Source organism: Tuber melanosporum (genome assembly GCF_000151645.1).
Source record: "Tuber melanosporum whole genome shotgun sequence assembly, scaffold_42, strain Mel28".
Lineage (NCBI taxonomy): Eukaryota > Fungi > Ascomycota > Pezizomycetes > Pezizales > Tuberaceae > Tuber > Tuber melanosporum.
In genome coordinates this window covers 644,610-659,902 of record NW_003299087.1, presented here as the reverse complement: position 1 = coordinate 659,902, position 15,293 = coordinate 644,610, and the positions used below count along the sequence as shown (strand labels likewise).

Below are 15,293 nucleotides of genomic sequence, written 5' to 3'. Positions count from 1 at the left end.
AGGTAGAAATCATTGAGTTACCTTTTATTTCGAGATGGGGTGGGCGAGCCTTGATCCTCCGTCAGCACAGTTAGCTCTCATGCTCAGATCCTATTAGTCCCCAGGAGCTGTACCATGTGGTTTAGGACTGTTACTGCCTTGGAGAGTGCTTTTCTGCTTGCCGTTTTTGTGATTCACCAACCGCTAGATCCCACGATGGCCTCGCATCCTTGCGCTCGATCTCCTTTCGACAAAGAACCCATGTACGTTACATAAGCAAGGAAGGTCTAGGGCGGGTCAGTATTTCTTGCCCTCAGGCTATCACCGATTTACAAACAAATTAGGCGCGTGGACAATGAATCTCCCGCTCGCCATCGAATACCATATCTGCTGATACGGATACTTATTTATCGGGGAGTTGATGACATTACTCTTTGGGCCCACTTGATGTACCGTTGCGACCTCCGCTGTAGGAATCGCCTGGGGAGGGGGGAGGCACAATGCCGTGGCAGATAGTGATACTCGCGAGCTGATTTCCATGCTTTTCTTGTCGGAATCCCTGCCGTTCTTGACCACTAAATTCCGTCCAAATTCAAGCTTCCTCATCCGTTGTCTTACAGGACGTCACCTGGCGGCGGCCTGGGCGACCTCCGTACCAAGCTCTATCCTCCTGTCAACAAGATCTAGCCCTGCCAATTCCTCGCTGGCTTGTTAGGAAAGGACTTGCGATACATCGCCGCCTGTGTTTACTTAGTGAGGCTCCCCGGAAGCCGTCCTTAGCGCCCTTGGAGATGTCAGCGCTGGAATGTGAAACTTCTGCGCTGTAAATTCTTTCCCACATATCAATTTGCAGCGGTTGGCCCTATAATGCCGTCCCTGATGTGCCTGGAAATCGTAGTTCTAGCACTCGAGTAAGTTTGTATAGATATGAGCGATTATTGTTTCTTCGTAAATTCTCGGAAACCGGTCTCTGTGTCCTGTATCCTACCACTTGCCGGCGGCATCGACCCACTCCTCCGTGATAGAGACAGGGTATTCGAGCCACGATGGTACTTCAAACACAGCGCCTCAACGTCGATCCGATTCGGCATGGGAAGTTGCGCGCGCACTTCCCCTTCACAGTACTCCAGTGCATCCCAGGACACAGTCTTGTCCGGATTGCGTTTTGATAGTATCCCCAGCTAAAAAAGTTTTTTGGCGTTGCACTTCCCCAAAACGGGTACGGGAGCCGAACGAGCAAGGGTGATATATTCTAGCCGAGGGTTACGAGATGGGGATGTGCTTCCTCGCCTGAATTATATTGAACTCGCCTATTCGACTCGGGATTGTATATAGGGTGCCCAAGGTTCTCGAGTACATCGCTTGGAGCTACGTTATATAATTCCCCCGGTTGTCGCGGTCCCTTTGATCTTCGCTTGGTCCAAGTGGATATAGATTGTACGAGTGATATTTTGTGACTTCTCTCCCAACCTCTCCGACCCGACACGGGTTAAAATTTTTAAATGGAAAATTTATTTGAACTGGTCCCACCCCTAACTACTCTAAACCCAACTCCCGGCGTTTAATATTTCGCGTACCAGGTCACCTTACGTGGATGAAATGAGGGACTCTTTTAAAGTAATCTGGATGTTTGGCATCCTCCCAATCACCGCCCACTCCACCAGCATTATGCATCCCGTTCAGCCCAGATTATGCTATATTCATCACAGATATCCCGGATACCCGGGGCAAATCTCTGAAGCGGTGGAGATTCTGTGCCAACTTTGGACTTTTTTTTTTTCTTTTTTCTTTTTTCCTTCGCGGGTGGAAAGGGTTGGGTTGCACAAGGACACATTAATCCCCCCAAAAAACCTGTTTGAACGATGTAAGGTGGTTGGATGCATAGCATAGAAACTCTGACTACTCAAATGGCAACCGCGAGTAAACGGCAAAAACCTGACCCTGAAGCTCGGTTGTCTAGACAGTTGCAGACCAGGGCTACCACGGGGTCAATGTTGATTAGTAATTTCCATAACAGGACTGCCTACTGTACCGCACCAAAATTTAATGTCAATGGCGGTGGCATTGATACCAAGTACCGGAGGGGACCATTTTCGGGGTGCCGAACCCTGTTCTACTCACAATTTAGCCTTGTAAGGAGTATGATATCGTACTGCTGTGGATAACATAGCAGCAATCCCGCCGCAAGCCGCTGCACTGGCTCCATGAGGCCCGATATTGTAGCGCCCTGTCCGACATAGCCCACGTGTCCCGAGCATGAGACGTGTCCTTCCTTTAGTGAAGGTGCTCGTCGTATTCAGGTTAGTAGTGATGAGCGAGTTTGAGTGGTACAAAATCTCTCAAGGCATTCAGCATGGGATTGATGGGCGTTTGAGCTTAAGGCGGTAGAATTTCCTTTTTGTAAGCTGCATATCCTAACGTTTTAGGTGGAGGGTGCGTTAGGCGGTAGGTTAGGTGACCTAGAAAACTGTGCAAACCAGGCCTAGGCCAATACCATAACTCTCTCAATAAGTAAAATATTAGCTACTCGTATACTCGAGTATGATAGCATATTACCTCAGAACCGCACATATGCTCTCACAACTTCTACCGAGGCCTCGTTTAGCCGATTAGATTGTAAGAAAGGAAAGAAGGGAAGAAAGGATTTCTACTTTGCAAACTCTCTACCAGTAGCCCCCAATACGGGCTTTGCGTATGCTGTGCATTATGCCGTTGACAGGTCTTATGTTAAAACCAACCCAGGGTCTTTCGTGTGCGAATATGAGTGCTGTGCCACTTTTTACGCAAGCTTTGAACTGGTGGGTATCAGCCTCTCACTTTACCCCACTGAATCACAGATAACGCCAAGATGAAAGGGGGACAACCCTGCAGTTGAAGTTAGCTACACAGCTTAACGGGACGGTGCATTGGATAGTTATCCCAATAATGTGCGGCTTTAACCGTTGGGGTTAAACAAGGCGATGAGTTTTTCACAAAGCAAGGGAGATTTATAAGAGCATATTTCTTTTCTCTCCCTGCATATTTTATACCAGGCTCTCGGGTACGATTACTAATATTGGCATCTGGAGAGTGCTCTGGCCGAATTCTGGAAGGGACAACAAAGCCGGGGATGGGGGCGGGAACGAGGGCCAATACCAGTGCCGCTCCTGCGGCCATCATTTGGAATTCTGCCGAAGAAACCTTGCTTGACCTCACCTCTATGGGTAGAGTACTGTACAGCCAAAATGCCTGACCGCCGCATCGCCATTCGACCCTAGTATGCAATATGCAAAGTGATACTACTTGTATATAATATTGCTATCATACCACATATCATATTGTTTCCGTCTTACTTCAGGGAGTTCCATATCTTATTTTCCATATTACATTCTAGGCTAATCAAATATTATTACATTTGGGTCATTGGGTGGGGTGCGGGGTGTGGGGGGTCCCGAAACAACGGAACGGCTCAGGGATGTTACCGAATTTTTCACACCCCTAGTTCAAGCTGGTTTCTGAGTTGCTGAAAATTAAAAAGAGCCTCCTCAACTGAGGAGCGAACGAGGAAATTAGATAATGCTTACATTTTCCATCCATGTGTTCAGCTATTCGACTCACATCCTGAGTTAGACAAGCGGGTTGTCTGATGATGTTCTGTTCATCCCGGCAAAATATAAAAGAACCCAATTACAAACGCCAAGAGTCTTGTCCATTACCAAAGACCAGTAAAACCAACGGCCTAGAAGTGGTCCATCAACAAACGGTAGATTTATGCTTATGGTTTGCCTCAATGTGCATTGCAGGTATCACAAGTGGTTCGTGTCTCATGATCCCACCTCTCTATTTCGGTATCATGCACTGTCAGGTATGATATATTCTGGTGTGCAGCAAATAGCAGTGAGCAGGTTGCATATATTGGGTATATATGGTATTGTCTATTCTCCTCATATAAACGAAGTCGTACCTGCTGTTTCGCGTGGGTGCTGTTCGACGTAATCCGTCTTATCCTGAGAGCTTCCCGAGGCCACACAGGTAGCGTTTTAGGATGGATATCGTTTCCCAGAGCAGCAATACGTACACACAAACTTTGAAAACAGTCATATCACTGCATGAGGTGCAAAGGAGACCACGGGGCGATGTCTCAGAGCTTGGAGATGTTTTCATTGGGACAGGAGGATGTGCTAACTCAGAAGTTGAATAGAATCTGACGTCCCGCTTTCTGACGATTTGCCGTGTATTATGGCCCCGGATATGCCAGAATGCGAGGGGGTTGAATGTGGGTGAAACTTTTGTATACTGGCAAGTTCAACGACAACCCCAGGCACAAACTGGATACTTGGCACTGTAGTTGTGGAGATGTCCCGGTACTGCTCATCCGGGTTGATCCTCCTTCGCCCGGGGTGAAGGCTCACGAGAGCGTATTGATAATCCAAACAATGGTGGATGATTCCCTCCAAAGAAAGATTCTGGTGCAAATAGACCGTCCCTTCAATATGCAATTTTGGCCAGATTGCCTCAGAGCTAGAGTTAACAGTCTATGGGAGACATATCACATATCCAAGTTTCCAGTCGCGGTGGACCTGATGGAACGCCAAAAAGGTTTGCTGTGGAACAAAAGCTTCCCCTGCCAATCGTTTATGGTTTACCCCATTTTATTTCTTCAGTTTTGCCCCTTCGTTGAGTATTTACTCGGATACCCAAGTCTCCGCTCTAATTCAGAAATCATCCCATAGATAGGTGATAGATAATCCTGTTTTGATATAGGCCATCAAGAAAGCAGGCCGATTCCGAAAAACAGAAAGTCGCCAAACCTATGACACATGGCGGCGGAAAGCACGTACCCAGGGGAATTATGCCTCTTGGCAACTGTAGCGGTGAAGATTGAGAGCCACGTCCCAGACAGCAATTCCTCCTGATTTCTATCCCTAATACACTCGGTTAAGGTCTCCAAGTTGACTATATCAACAAAAGGTAATCCGTGAGAAACCTGAGGGTCTCCAGGGGTTGGGACCCAAGCAAAAGGGTAGCAACCTGTGACCTAGTCTGTCGTCTTGCCTCCTCTCCGACCGGCAGATACTACCGTACGTGGTTCTTTATCATGAATAAAAACCAAGCAAATGGCTCTATTCAATGTAAGCACTTTCTTCCATACCCCCCCCCCCACCGGATGGGTAGGGGTTGACTATGATAGGCCTGTGTTATCACTAGGCCATCACCCATCAATAGAGACCACTTTGAATCTAGGAATGTTCTTAAATTGCTTTGTACCTCATTCTCTCAAGTTAGTTGAACCCCGACTCCTAGGCTAAAGGTGCACGCACATCTAGTCAGTCGAAGAAGCATGCCTGAGGGCTCCTTGGACCAGAGCTGAAACTAGAGAAGTAAGCTGCCACTCATCACCCAACCCAATCACATTAACCTTCAACCACCCCAAAAGAGAAAGTATTATCCTAGGCGAACCAGGTCAGGCAAGGATATCTGGTCCTTCCATCGGTACTCTATTCATTTCGACCGGCTTTATTTGCTATGGGGATTCCGCCTTTGTTCCATGATGTTTCTATGCACTTTGGCGTCGAGATCTCACTATTGTTCCTAGTTACACCCCAATGAACCTTGGCATGCTTTTCCAGGTGGTGGACTTCTGCAACCAAGGATGTAAAAAAGGAGACAGCTCGCGGAGAAACCCGGTCCGGGAATTGGGGCTTCAATATTGAGCCGCATAGTTACGTTCCCACTGGTTCGGGAGAGAAGTAATTGCCGCGATGACTCAACTCTTATGATACAAGATACCCACCTGCATGCTATGGCCCAAGTATCAGTGTGATACCCCAAGATATGTACTGGCACCACATAAGTTAAAGTATATCAGAACATGCCGCGCCGAAATCTCGCATAGGATGTAGAGATTCAGTCCCCCAGGGACCATACCTAATAACTCATAAACGCTATAGCTTACGATAACATACTTCGCCCACTAGTAGGTCAGCCCTACCCTGGATCTTCCTCTGGGATAGGTCTCCACTACAACGAATCGCTCGGCCCTATGGATCGGCGGACAGAGGTGTGGTGCCAATTGACTCCCGACTTGCGACCGATGCATGCGATCGAGCATTGAGATACGGAGAACCACCTAAGAACCAGGTTCTTGGGCCCATCTGGTGAAACGCTTATGCATGCTGGGTCTTAGATTAATCTCTGTTCCTGTCCCACGATATCATTTCAACTCCAATGGCGATGATAAGCAGACATGGATTCAATTGACTCCGAGACTCAACAAAATTTCCATGGTTATAAGAAACCCATTGGTAGAAAAGGGGCACATTACAATAATTATACCAATCCCACCCACCGATATTTCCCCCAAACTCGCGATGTGAGTGCTAGAGTCCACACGCCGTAACTTCTAAGCGAATTCCCTTCGTAAGATATGTCAGGCTGTCGCGCCCGTTATCAGCTTCCCCTCCAGTTCTTGCCCCCCTAGAATTTATCTGATTCATGGGAATACGATGCCAACCCTGGTGCGAGAATAAGCAACCTGCATATGAGTCATCACCCGAGCTGCCGAAGCGCCTATGGCCACATCCTCTCACTCGAGTCGAGCGATGTCACTGTCAGCCCATAAGCGCTCAATATTTAGCATATCTGTTATATCAACCATGGATTTGTCAGTTTGGGTCCCGCTTTTTCAGCAGGCATCGGATGAGTGACGCCCGAAATAGAAAGTAGCACGAGTGTGAGGCTATTGCGGTGGTATAATAGAAACCTGGATCCATGCTGGAGGGTAATTTCAAGCCGTTAGTATTCTTGCCGACCAACAATACGGCATACTGAACACCAACACATAAAGCGCAGAAGATGACCAAAGATGACCAAATCCTAAGATCACAAATCCAGTAAACAATTCGGAGGTTTTCAAGATCCTTCCGTTTTCTGGTTCGGTCAGGTGTGGATCCCGTGGAGAAAGGATTGTCACCTTTGTTGTCAATGGTAGTTGTCACTCATTTGCAGTGTCAGTAGCCAAAGCTTACCTTCCACCAGCACCTACTCGAAACTTTCATTTTCTCAATGTTCTCGGTTCGGCTCTCTACTAATCCTCGCAATTCTACTACACCTTGAGATTGTAGTTAGAGGGTGCAGCGGTAGAGTGAAGTGATCCGCTTGGAACCTGGGCGCGGTGTAGTAGAGGTAGTGAATGTATGATCAACAACTTCGTTCTCTTGTTCGACCCCTTCTCTCTAACCTTCCCTCTCTATCAACTAAACCAAAGGTAAAGCCAGGTGTATGAATGAATAAAACATAATCAAAGCATCCTGGTCCTTCCGTGAATCGCCGCCATACTCATCTCTATTTCCCCACGCATGTCCCCATTCCTCGGACACTCCCGTGATAACAAAGGTAAGACATCTCTGGAGAATCTTCTTCGTAAATAACCAAAGCTCTGGAGCAATCCACTATGCCCCTGAGCGACCCGCCAGACTCCGGCCATCTCCAGAATCAACCACAACACCCTGTCGTCCGACTACAGCCCCAATCGCTTCATCAGCCATAATTTTATTTATAATTTTCCGTAAACTTCTTACCTCCTATTTGGGATTCTTTTTTTCTATGTTTAATACCAAGTAGGCACGTGACTAGAGAGTATTTTTTTCTTCACATTGCCCTACAACCCCGGGTTCCTCGGCATAGCTTATCCGACCCACGGCGCAGGCCCCGCGATAGTCGTGAATCCCCCGCCGGCTTGCTCTCTTGGTATGATACTACCCTAAGTTCTAGTAAATCCTTTTTACCTTGGTGAGTTCGTTGGAGTTCGTGCCTTTTTTTCTCTCTTTCCTCTCCAGAGTACTTAGTTGTTCCGGGAAATATATATCTCCTTATTTCACTTTGGCTAGCATCTCTGTCTATCATCTAGTCCACCGTCTCTCCCTTACTCAGTTGTGGTTTATTGACGAATTCCCCGGTATCGTAAGGTACCGGTACCGTTCAATCCCCGTGGGTCTCCTGCACTCAAACTCTAACTCTACAACCTACTGCTTCTGTATTTCCGATGGATTGCGCGATTTGGTGGCGGTGATGATGGACTGGCTCAGTCCCGCTGTGCCTTGGAGATGGAAAGACGTGTTTCTATGGAAGGTTGCTAGCTATTTAATACGTACTCTAGGTAGGGAAACACTGCAAGTGGGGAATTTATCCCCTCACCTGATAGGAACGCTTCTAATGATACGACATTCTTCTACTGTAATTAATGTGCCATCATGGTTGTGTCTTCCATATTGATGGCTAAAATTTCCCTATGACATAAAATATTCGACCAGACAGTGGAGGGGACTACCAGAGTGGAGGAATTAATATAAATCTAAGAGCCAGAACAAAAATCCCGGCTTCCGAAAAGTTGTTAAAAAGAATCCAAAACCGTGATCTATCGCACCCAGGAAACATCAGCTCATTGCCCATAATTACCAGAGTGTTTCTGGAATCCATTTCAGGTATATGAAGAGCGAATTCACAGGTTTCAATCTAGCTAATGTAGTAGTCGTAGGTGTCAAGATAAATGTGACAGTTCCAAACTATTTCCTGCTGACAAAAAAACAACCCTTTCGCGTTTTCCAACGCCCCCTCGAGCCTTGAGAGGGAAAGAGTTTCTCAGGGGAGGGTACTAATGAATGTCGCAACGGTAATGCGAGCGGAACAGAATAGGACTTGACTATTATGGAATAGCTGCAAGAGATGTAGAAAAGGTATGTTTTCAAACCCTGTTCTCTTCTTGACCTCTCCTCGCTCTCTTCTAGACCAAACTAGACTAGACTGGCCGCGGAGACAGGAGTATATATGAAGCATAGTGAAATTATCCCGATCCTTCCGTTGAGCATATCCATTTTCCTCCATGGGTGTCCCCATTCCCTTGCGTGTTCCGGTGACTGCGAAGAAAAGACTTGTCTGCAGAAGCTTCTCCTCCGCCAATAGGCATAACTCCGGAACAAAAGAAATCTCCTTCGATCTTCATATAGCCTCCAGGATCAACTACAACTCATTATCCTCCCCCATCGGCCCCAACAGTAAGGATATTAACCAGTGTTGAAGCCCATGTTCGGGGAGCCCCCTTCGGGCAGCGTCAATCGAATGGTGAATCCAGGACTACAGCTCTTGGCCTAGAATATTGCGATTTCAATTACCAGCCACTTTGGCTTGGTTCGTAAACCATGGCGGTCGGAGATTTTGACTATTCCCCATTGTTATTAGCTTCCCCTTTATTTGCCGATCATGTTTTTCTTGTTATCGCCCCTCATCCCAAGCCTATATCCCCCAACACCCAGCAATATTCCGCCATGGTATTTCGAGTGACAGACCATGATCGGGAATCAACTAATGCTGAGGCTAGACTCCCAATTCTAATGACAGCCCCGGACCTCGCTAAATATTCAGTGGGCAGACCATGCGCACCTAGCGAGGGAGGATACCCAGTCAAGAATCGAAGCTAGAATACGTAGTATTCTCACTAGTGGAAGGCGGGTATGAGTAGTCTAGCTTCCTCTTTTCAGCATTGCATCCATAACCATTCCCCACTTCCCCACTCTAAAAAGAAAGCGCAAATCTCACATACTTTTGAGCTGGGAGATGCGGTTAAATTAGGAGCTGTTGGTGTGGAGTGAATCTAGGGGTTTCATCATACCTCTACTTGTATACAGTAGCAACAAAAGGAGAAAGAGAATAGACTTATATTGTTTAACAAGAGAAGAAAAATATACGATCTACCCGAATGATATGAAAAGAAGGAAGCAGTATTATACAGAATATTTGTGGGGACTACCAGGGAAATTGAAAAAAATGGAGGAGAAAGGAAAAAGTAATGAAATTCGGGAAGCCCACCACGATCCCCAATTCTCCTCAAACTTCTGGGACAACTACACGCAAAAACTGGAATAATCGGACCTCACTTTAGTCGTCCAAAATTCCCTCCCCGGATCAATTGGAGAAAAGCGCTGGGGAGAAAACTGTCTTTCAGCCCTCCGCTGAGGCAAATAAAAAATAAATTTACTCCCCACCTTGCCAGGAGAGGCAACTCCAACCTCAACCTCAGCTTCCTCGAATGTGAGGGCCAATTGTTCCAGTTTTTTACGATAACTTAATACCAATCCAACGTCTACAGAGGCCTATAATCGCCACATCCCCACGGACCGCCCACCAGTGAAGCATTGCAACGGTAGCACTAGAGCAATTTTGGGTTTAGCAAAATTGCCACAACGCCAAAATAAATCCAATAACGCACGAAAAAAATGAAGAAAAATAGAGTACGCCTAGAGAGAATGAGAGAAGAAAAAAGAAAATATAAGTACAGGGGTAAGAAATGGAAAATGAGAAAAAGGAAGGTTAGAGAGGAAATAAAAAGAGAGAATTAAGAGAAATGAAGAGGGGGTAGAATTTGAAGCGTATATTACTTGGTATCGTATGATACTTCACCCTTCATATCTCATCTGATTCCACTACACATGGCCATCTTCTGAACCGCTGCCAGGTAGATATGGAGTACCTACCCCGCCTAAATGTTGACCTATTCCTAAGTTAATCTTGGCCAGAGCCTGAACTCCTAAACCTCGGGTGCCGGTATCTAACTATCAGTACCACTGGTAGTCGGTTTAGCTATGACAAAAAGATTAAAAATTCATACCGGCCGGTATAGCCTATCCTCTTTGCCTTTACCCTTCTATAAAGCGTGCCAGTCTACTAGAATATGCTTGGATATGCTAAAGTTCTCCGAGTCAAGTATCATAGCCGTTTCACATCTTGGACTGCTCGAGTGTCTTACGGTATCTTGTTTCTCAGTTTTTTGGTCTTTCTTTTTCCTTGCTATAACGGGGTTTTGGATCCCGTTTGTTCCCCCCCCCCCATTGCTTTTCTTTTGAGTGAACTTAACGGCTCTTTTGCTTCCAACATATTCTAGCGTCCTACATGTTGTTGGAACTTTTTCGTTAAATACAAAATTGGGTCTGCATCGCCGTTGTAGTGTTATTATTGATAAATGGTGGGTAGGGATGTGGTCGTTATATAATATGCCACCCTTCAACATCTCTAACTCGTGTCTACTACTAACTTGCGTACCTAATGTATCATAGTGTGTTCCGTGTCTCCACCATCCGAATCCGGAGATATAATAGAGTGTGAGGTTGGCGAAGTGTACTCGAGCAGCGGTTAAGAGAAACAACAAAATACTAGCCACCCACGAGTACGTTCAATAGGTCGAGGGGTTCTTCCCCTCCTCAAACAGTTTTTTTCGGATGTGGACGTATATCCGTAACTTGGGCTCTAGATATTCCCAGACACTGGTGAAAACCTCCGGCAGCAAAATATCCCCTGACACAGAGATTGTGATTTCTTCGAAGCAGAAACTCACGACAGGAAAAACAAAACCCTTAGTATCATACCGCACAAAGGGACACAAATTATCATTCGTCGTTGACATCGTCACCTACCACGTGGCGTAAGAGCTATATGAAATACTCACATTTTCTACCTGCTACACCCCCGGCTCGTTTCCGCACTGTCGGCCATCCGCATCAAGCACGAATGGACTCCAAATAGCAAGATGGCCCGACAGATGTTTTAGGGGAGGAGCTCAGGGAGCCACTTTACAGGCGGGATTTGCAGCGCTCGCGTGACCAAGTGGACTGGAAATGTGCAAGGTACTGTACCTCCTACAGAGGTGACTCCCCACAGCTAGTTCCACACCAGAGGGGCTCGGGCGATGACCCTCCCCAAGGGGTGGGGAGAGCGCTTGGAATTTCACGGCGCAGCGAGAAGCGCACAAGTTTTCGTAGCATAAACAATAAACACAATATTATGATATATGTATATATATAAAGGCAATTTCCTACACTCCAGCGACTGACTAGGCGGACTTTCCGGGTGGCGCTAGCATTCAGCGCCTGATTAGCTTACGGTTGTCGTTACTTAGTAGGGATCTTATACAGATTATTCGGGGGGGTTTTGGATTTCTTTTTAGGTAATAGTGATATCTATGTGCTCTGTTCTATCCATCCCGATTCTGGCGGACAGCCATCAGGCCCAGGTCCCGGATTTATCCCCAGTTTCACCACTACGGTCAAGATTGCCACCACAACTGGGGCCACGTGATCAGCGCGACTTTATACCCCACCTTAAACATCGTCCAGTAGACCCAGCTTTTCTGATCCATTCCTAACCTAATAGACGCAAATACCGCCGCACGCTCCCCTACCTAAGTCTCTGAGCTTCCTCCCCCTCCCCCATCACACTTCTTGGGACCAATCAGGTCTCCCAGAGTGAATTATCGTTCGGCGATGTCCGGGATTGCCTATTCCCGAGATCGTCGATTTCTTCAACATTATTGATTGTCCTTTACCCCAAGCTGCTATGGCAACCTTGCAGCAGCGTACTGTACAGTGCTACAGCGGCCAAAATTTCACAGTGCTTCAATGGCTATTTTCTCCACAAGATTTTCAATTACCCAAAAAGGAACTTTTGCACGCAAAGTACCCCATAGTTTGGGATGTATTCTTAATTGAAGGGAGCTTTCGAACACGACCACTATTAGATCTTAGCGGAAAAGCTGGATTTTGGCAGTATGCAATAGCAGCCGTGTTCACAAACATTGTTCAGTTACGGATACTCGAGTAAAGTACAAGTTAACTTGCCCGCACAAGGATAATAAATTGTATCGAACCCGTACAGTACCAGTCGATCGGCCTCCCTGCAATGCAAGGCAGTTGCAGCTCACTCCCCGGGATTTTAATATATCTCAATTCCCGATCTTTGATCCGAAATCACCACGTAGTCTAAAAAAGAATCTTCCAAGATGGTAATAGTGTTACTCACGAATTATCACTCGAATAATAGCCCTTTTTTTCCATTCAGAATAGCAGTAGACCTAACTCTATGAACAGGATATAGCTGGCTGCAAAGAAAAAGAGAGAAATTGAAAAATATGCCTAATAAAAGAATATATCCTCCGTCTATCCTATACCACTGAACGCCCTTTCCAGTGCCCCCTCCCTTTTTTTCTCCTTATGTAACGAAAAACATATCACATCTACTTCCATGATTAGCTAGGTTCACTTTAGGTAAGTTCAAAATACAAACCTCGTTTTTAATTCCCCGCAGGACCTGCACCATCGTCTGCTGGGCCCGCCCCAAGGGCCATGCCGTACCCCACCGGCCCACCATGGACCCCATCCACTGATCTAGCAAGATTCCCCATATTGGTAATTGCCTGCATCGGCGACTTTACACCTGCCAAAACACTTTCTTGATCGATCAAAGCCTGCATCGGAGACTTTACACCTGCAAGGCCCATACTCTGATCTTGTAATGCGGTCATGGGAGATTTGGCTACCGCAAGGCCAGTGTTGTAGTCCGCGGCTCCTCCGGCAGTATTAGAGAAACCCGGCGGGGAACGAGAGCCCAGGCGTGAAAGCGGTCGCTGGTACCGACGTTGATATATCGGTGTTGATGAAGATGTATTAGAGGTGCTATCCGGTGGGGCCATTCGGCTGGTATCAAAAGATACTGTTCGTCGTGGCGGTGTGGGTGGATTTCGGCGGCTAAGGTTTTGATATGGGTGGAACCGTGACTTCTTGATGGCAGGGAGAAGAACGGTTGAAGGTTGTGAGGGTGGGATAGTGGAGGAGATGGCTCCGGGAAAAGAGGAAGTTGTGGGAGATGAAGAAGAAGAGGGGGTGGAAGGGAGGTTTGACCGGTTAAAATTCGCGGTGGCCGTAAAATCTTCGCATGAGCGTAGGCGGCTCAAAATCGTTCCGGAGTAATCTCCAGGCGAGCTTTGTAATGATTTGAGAATACAGACATGACCATTCTCTAGGGATGTCTCGAGCCCGCATCGACACCGCCGAGAAATGCTGGCAGTAGCCCTTTTGGATGTGTCTGGATTCTCCTCCGCTATCGTGTCGGGAAGGTTAGACTTCTCAATCTTAGGGACAGCTGTGGTCTGAGGCTCAACACAATTTAATCCGATAGTAGACCCGGTAACATCGCAGGCGTTTGGAGGTGGTGCTTGTCTCAAACGGTCTTCGATATCGTCAGGACTCCCGGCATCGCTAAGGCTACATAATCTTTGACTCGCGGCATCACTTAATCCATCGTGAGCCCCCTTCAAGGCCTCCTCAAGTGTTTTCAAGGCAGCGACATCACTACTCTCCCCCACTTCTGCCCTTGTATTCTCCTGCTGGATCATTGCTACCTCTGGAAGCAGTCTTCCTAAACTCTCGTTGAATCCCCTTATCTCTACAATCAATAATTCGAACTTTGCCTTATCCTGAACCACCCAGCGAGTCTTCCTTGAGAATGATGCCTGTTGTTGTGTCAATTTCAACAGCCGCTGCAGCTTCTCGTGGGCTACTCGGAATGCGGATCGCGGTGGCGAGGAGTCGAACGCCTCGTCTTCCGATTGAAGTGGCTGTAGGCCGTACTTTGCAACCAGGTTATTAGTGTCTTCAAGTGTCGTTTTCAAACAGCTTAGGATGTTGAACACTGCCCTACGAATAGGGGTATCGCCGAGTCGTTTATTATATGTTTCGTTGCGCTCTTCGCGGTCGGAGTCTTGAGGGTTAAAAATACCAACAGCCTCACCCCATTTGAGAAGGAGAACCTGCTCAACCTCTAGCTTGCACAGCAAGGTCTGACAAGCAGAACTGTGCGATTCGGCGGTGGAAACGAGGTCGAATAATTGAAGGCAAGTGGTAAAAAGGCCCGCGAGCCCTGCGATTCCCAATGCTACGCCAATACTCTCCATGACTATCGGTGCTTCGTTGTGAGAGCGGGGTGCCGTGAATTGTACGGAAAAAATCGCTTTTCCAACACGAATTCTAGGCCACGGAGACGATGAAGAGGTGTAAATATTTCTTTCCTCCGAGTGCTCTCGGCTCCTCGAGTAGGATTTGAATATGCAAGCATTCCGCACAACTTAACTGCACCTCGACGTGGTCGATATTGTACGGGGCTACGGTTGCCCTCTGCTGTCTCAGAGGCACTTATCTATTCGCCAATTGTCTGCAAGACTCAAGCTGACTACCTGCAATGGATCCGCTGATATTTTCCTGCAATTGCAGGGCAAGAAATTTCGAACCGAGCCTAAGAGAAATTAATAAAACGCCCTAGCTGGCAATAGCATTGGTGGAATACCCTACATGACGTATCTTCTCATGGGGATCACGGAGTTGTCTGTCGCGAATTTTATTGACAGGTTAGAATTGGACTACGCAAACTGCTGTCTCATGACTGCAAGTTGAAGGGATGGATAGTCCTGGTTGATCTGAAGATTTGGATGGTGGTTTGAACACACCGAAATTTTG

At 46.9% G+C, this 15,293-nt stretch overlaps 1 protein-coding gene; it reads right to left on the bottom strand.

The window, feature by feature from the left end:
• Positions 1-12,809: 12,809 nt before the first annotated feature.
• Positions 12,810-14,795, bottom strand: GSTUM_00008141001 (uncharacterized protein). XM_002839866.2 has 2 exons: positions 13,069-14,795; positions 12,810-13,018 (listed from the first exon to the last, which is right to left on the bottom strand). The coding sequence occupies exon 1, from the start codon at positions 14,732-14,734 to the stop codon at positions 13,076-13,078; it is 1,659 nt and encodes a 552-aa protein (XP_002839912.1). The 5' UTR covers positions 14,735-14,795; the 3' UTR covers positions 12,810-13,018; positions 13,069-13,075.
• Between the last annotated feature and the right edge of the window lie 498 nt (positions 14,796-15,293).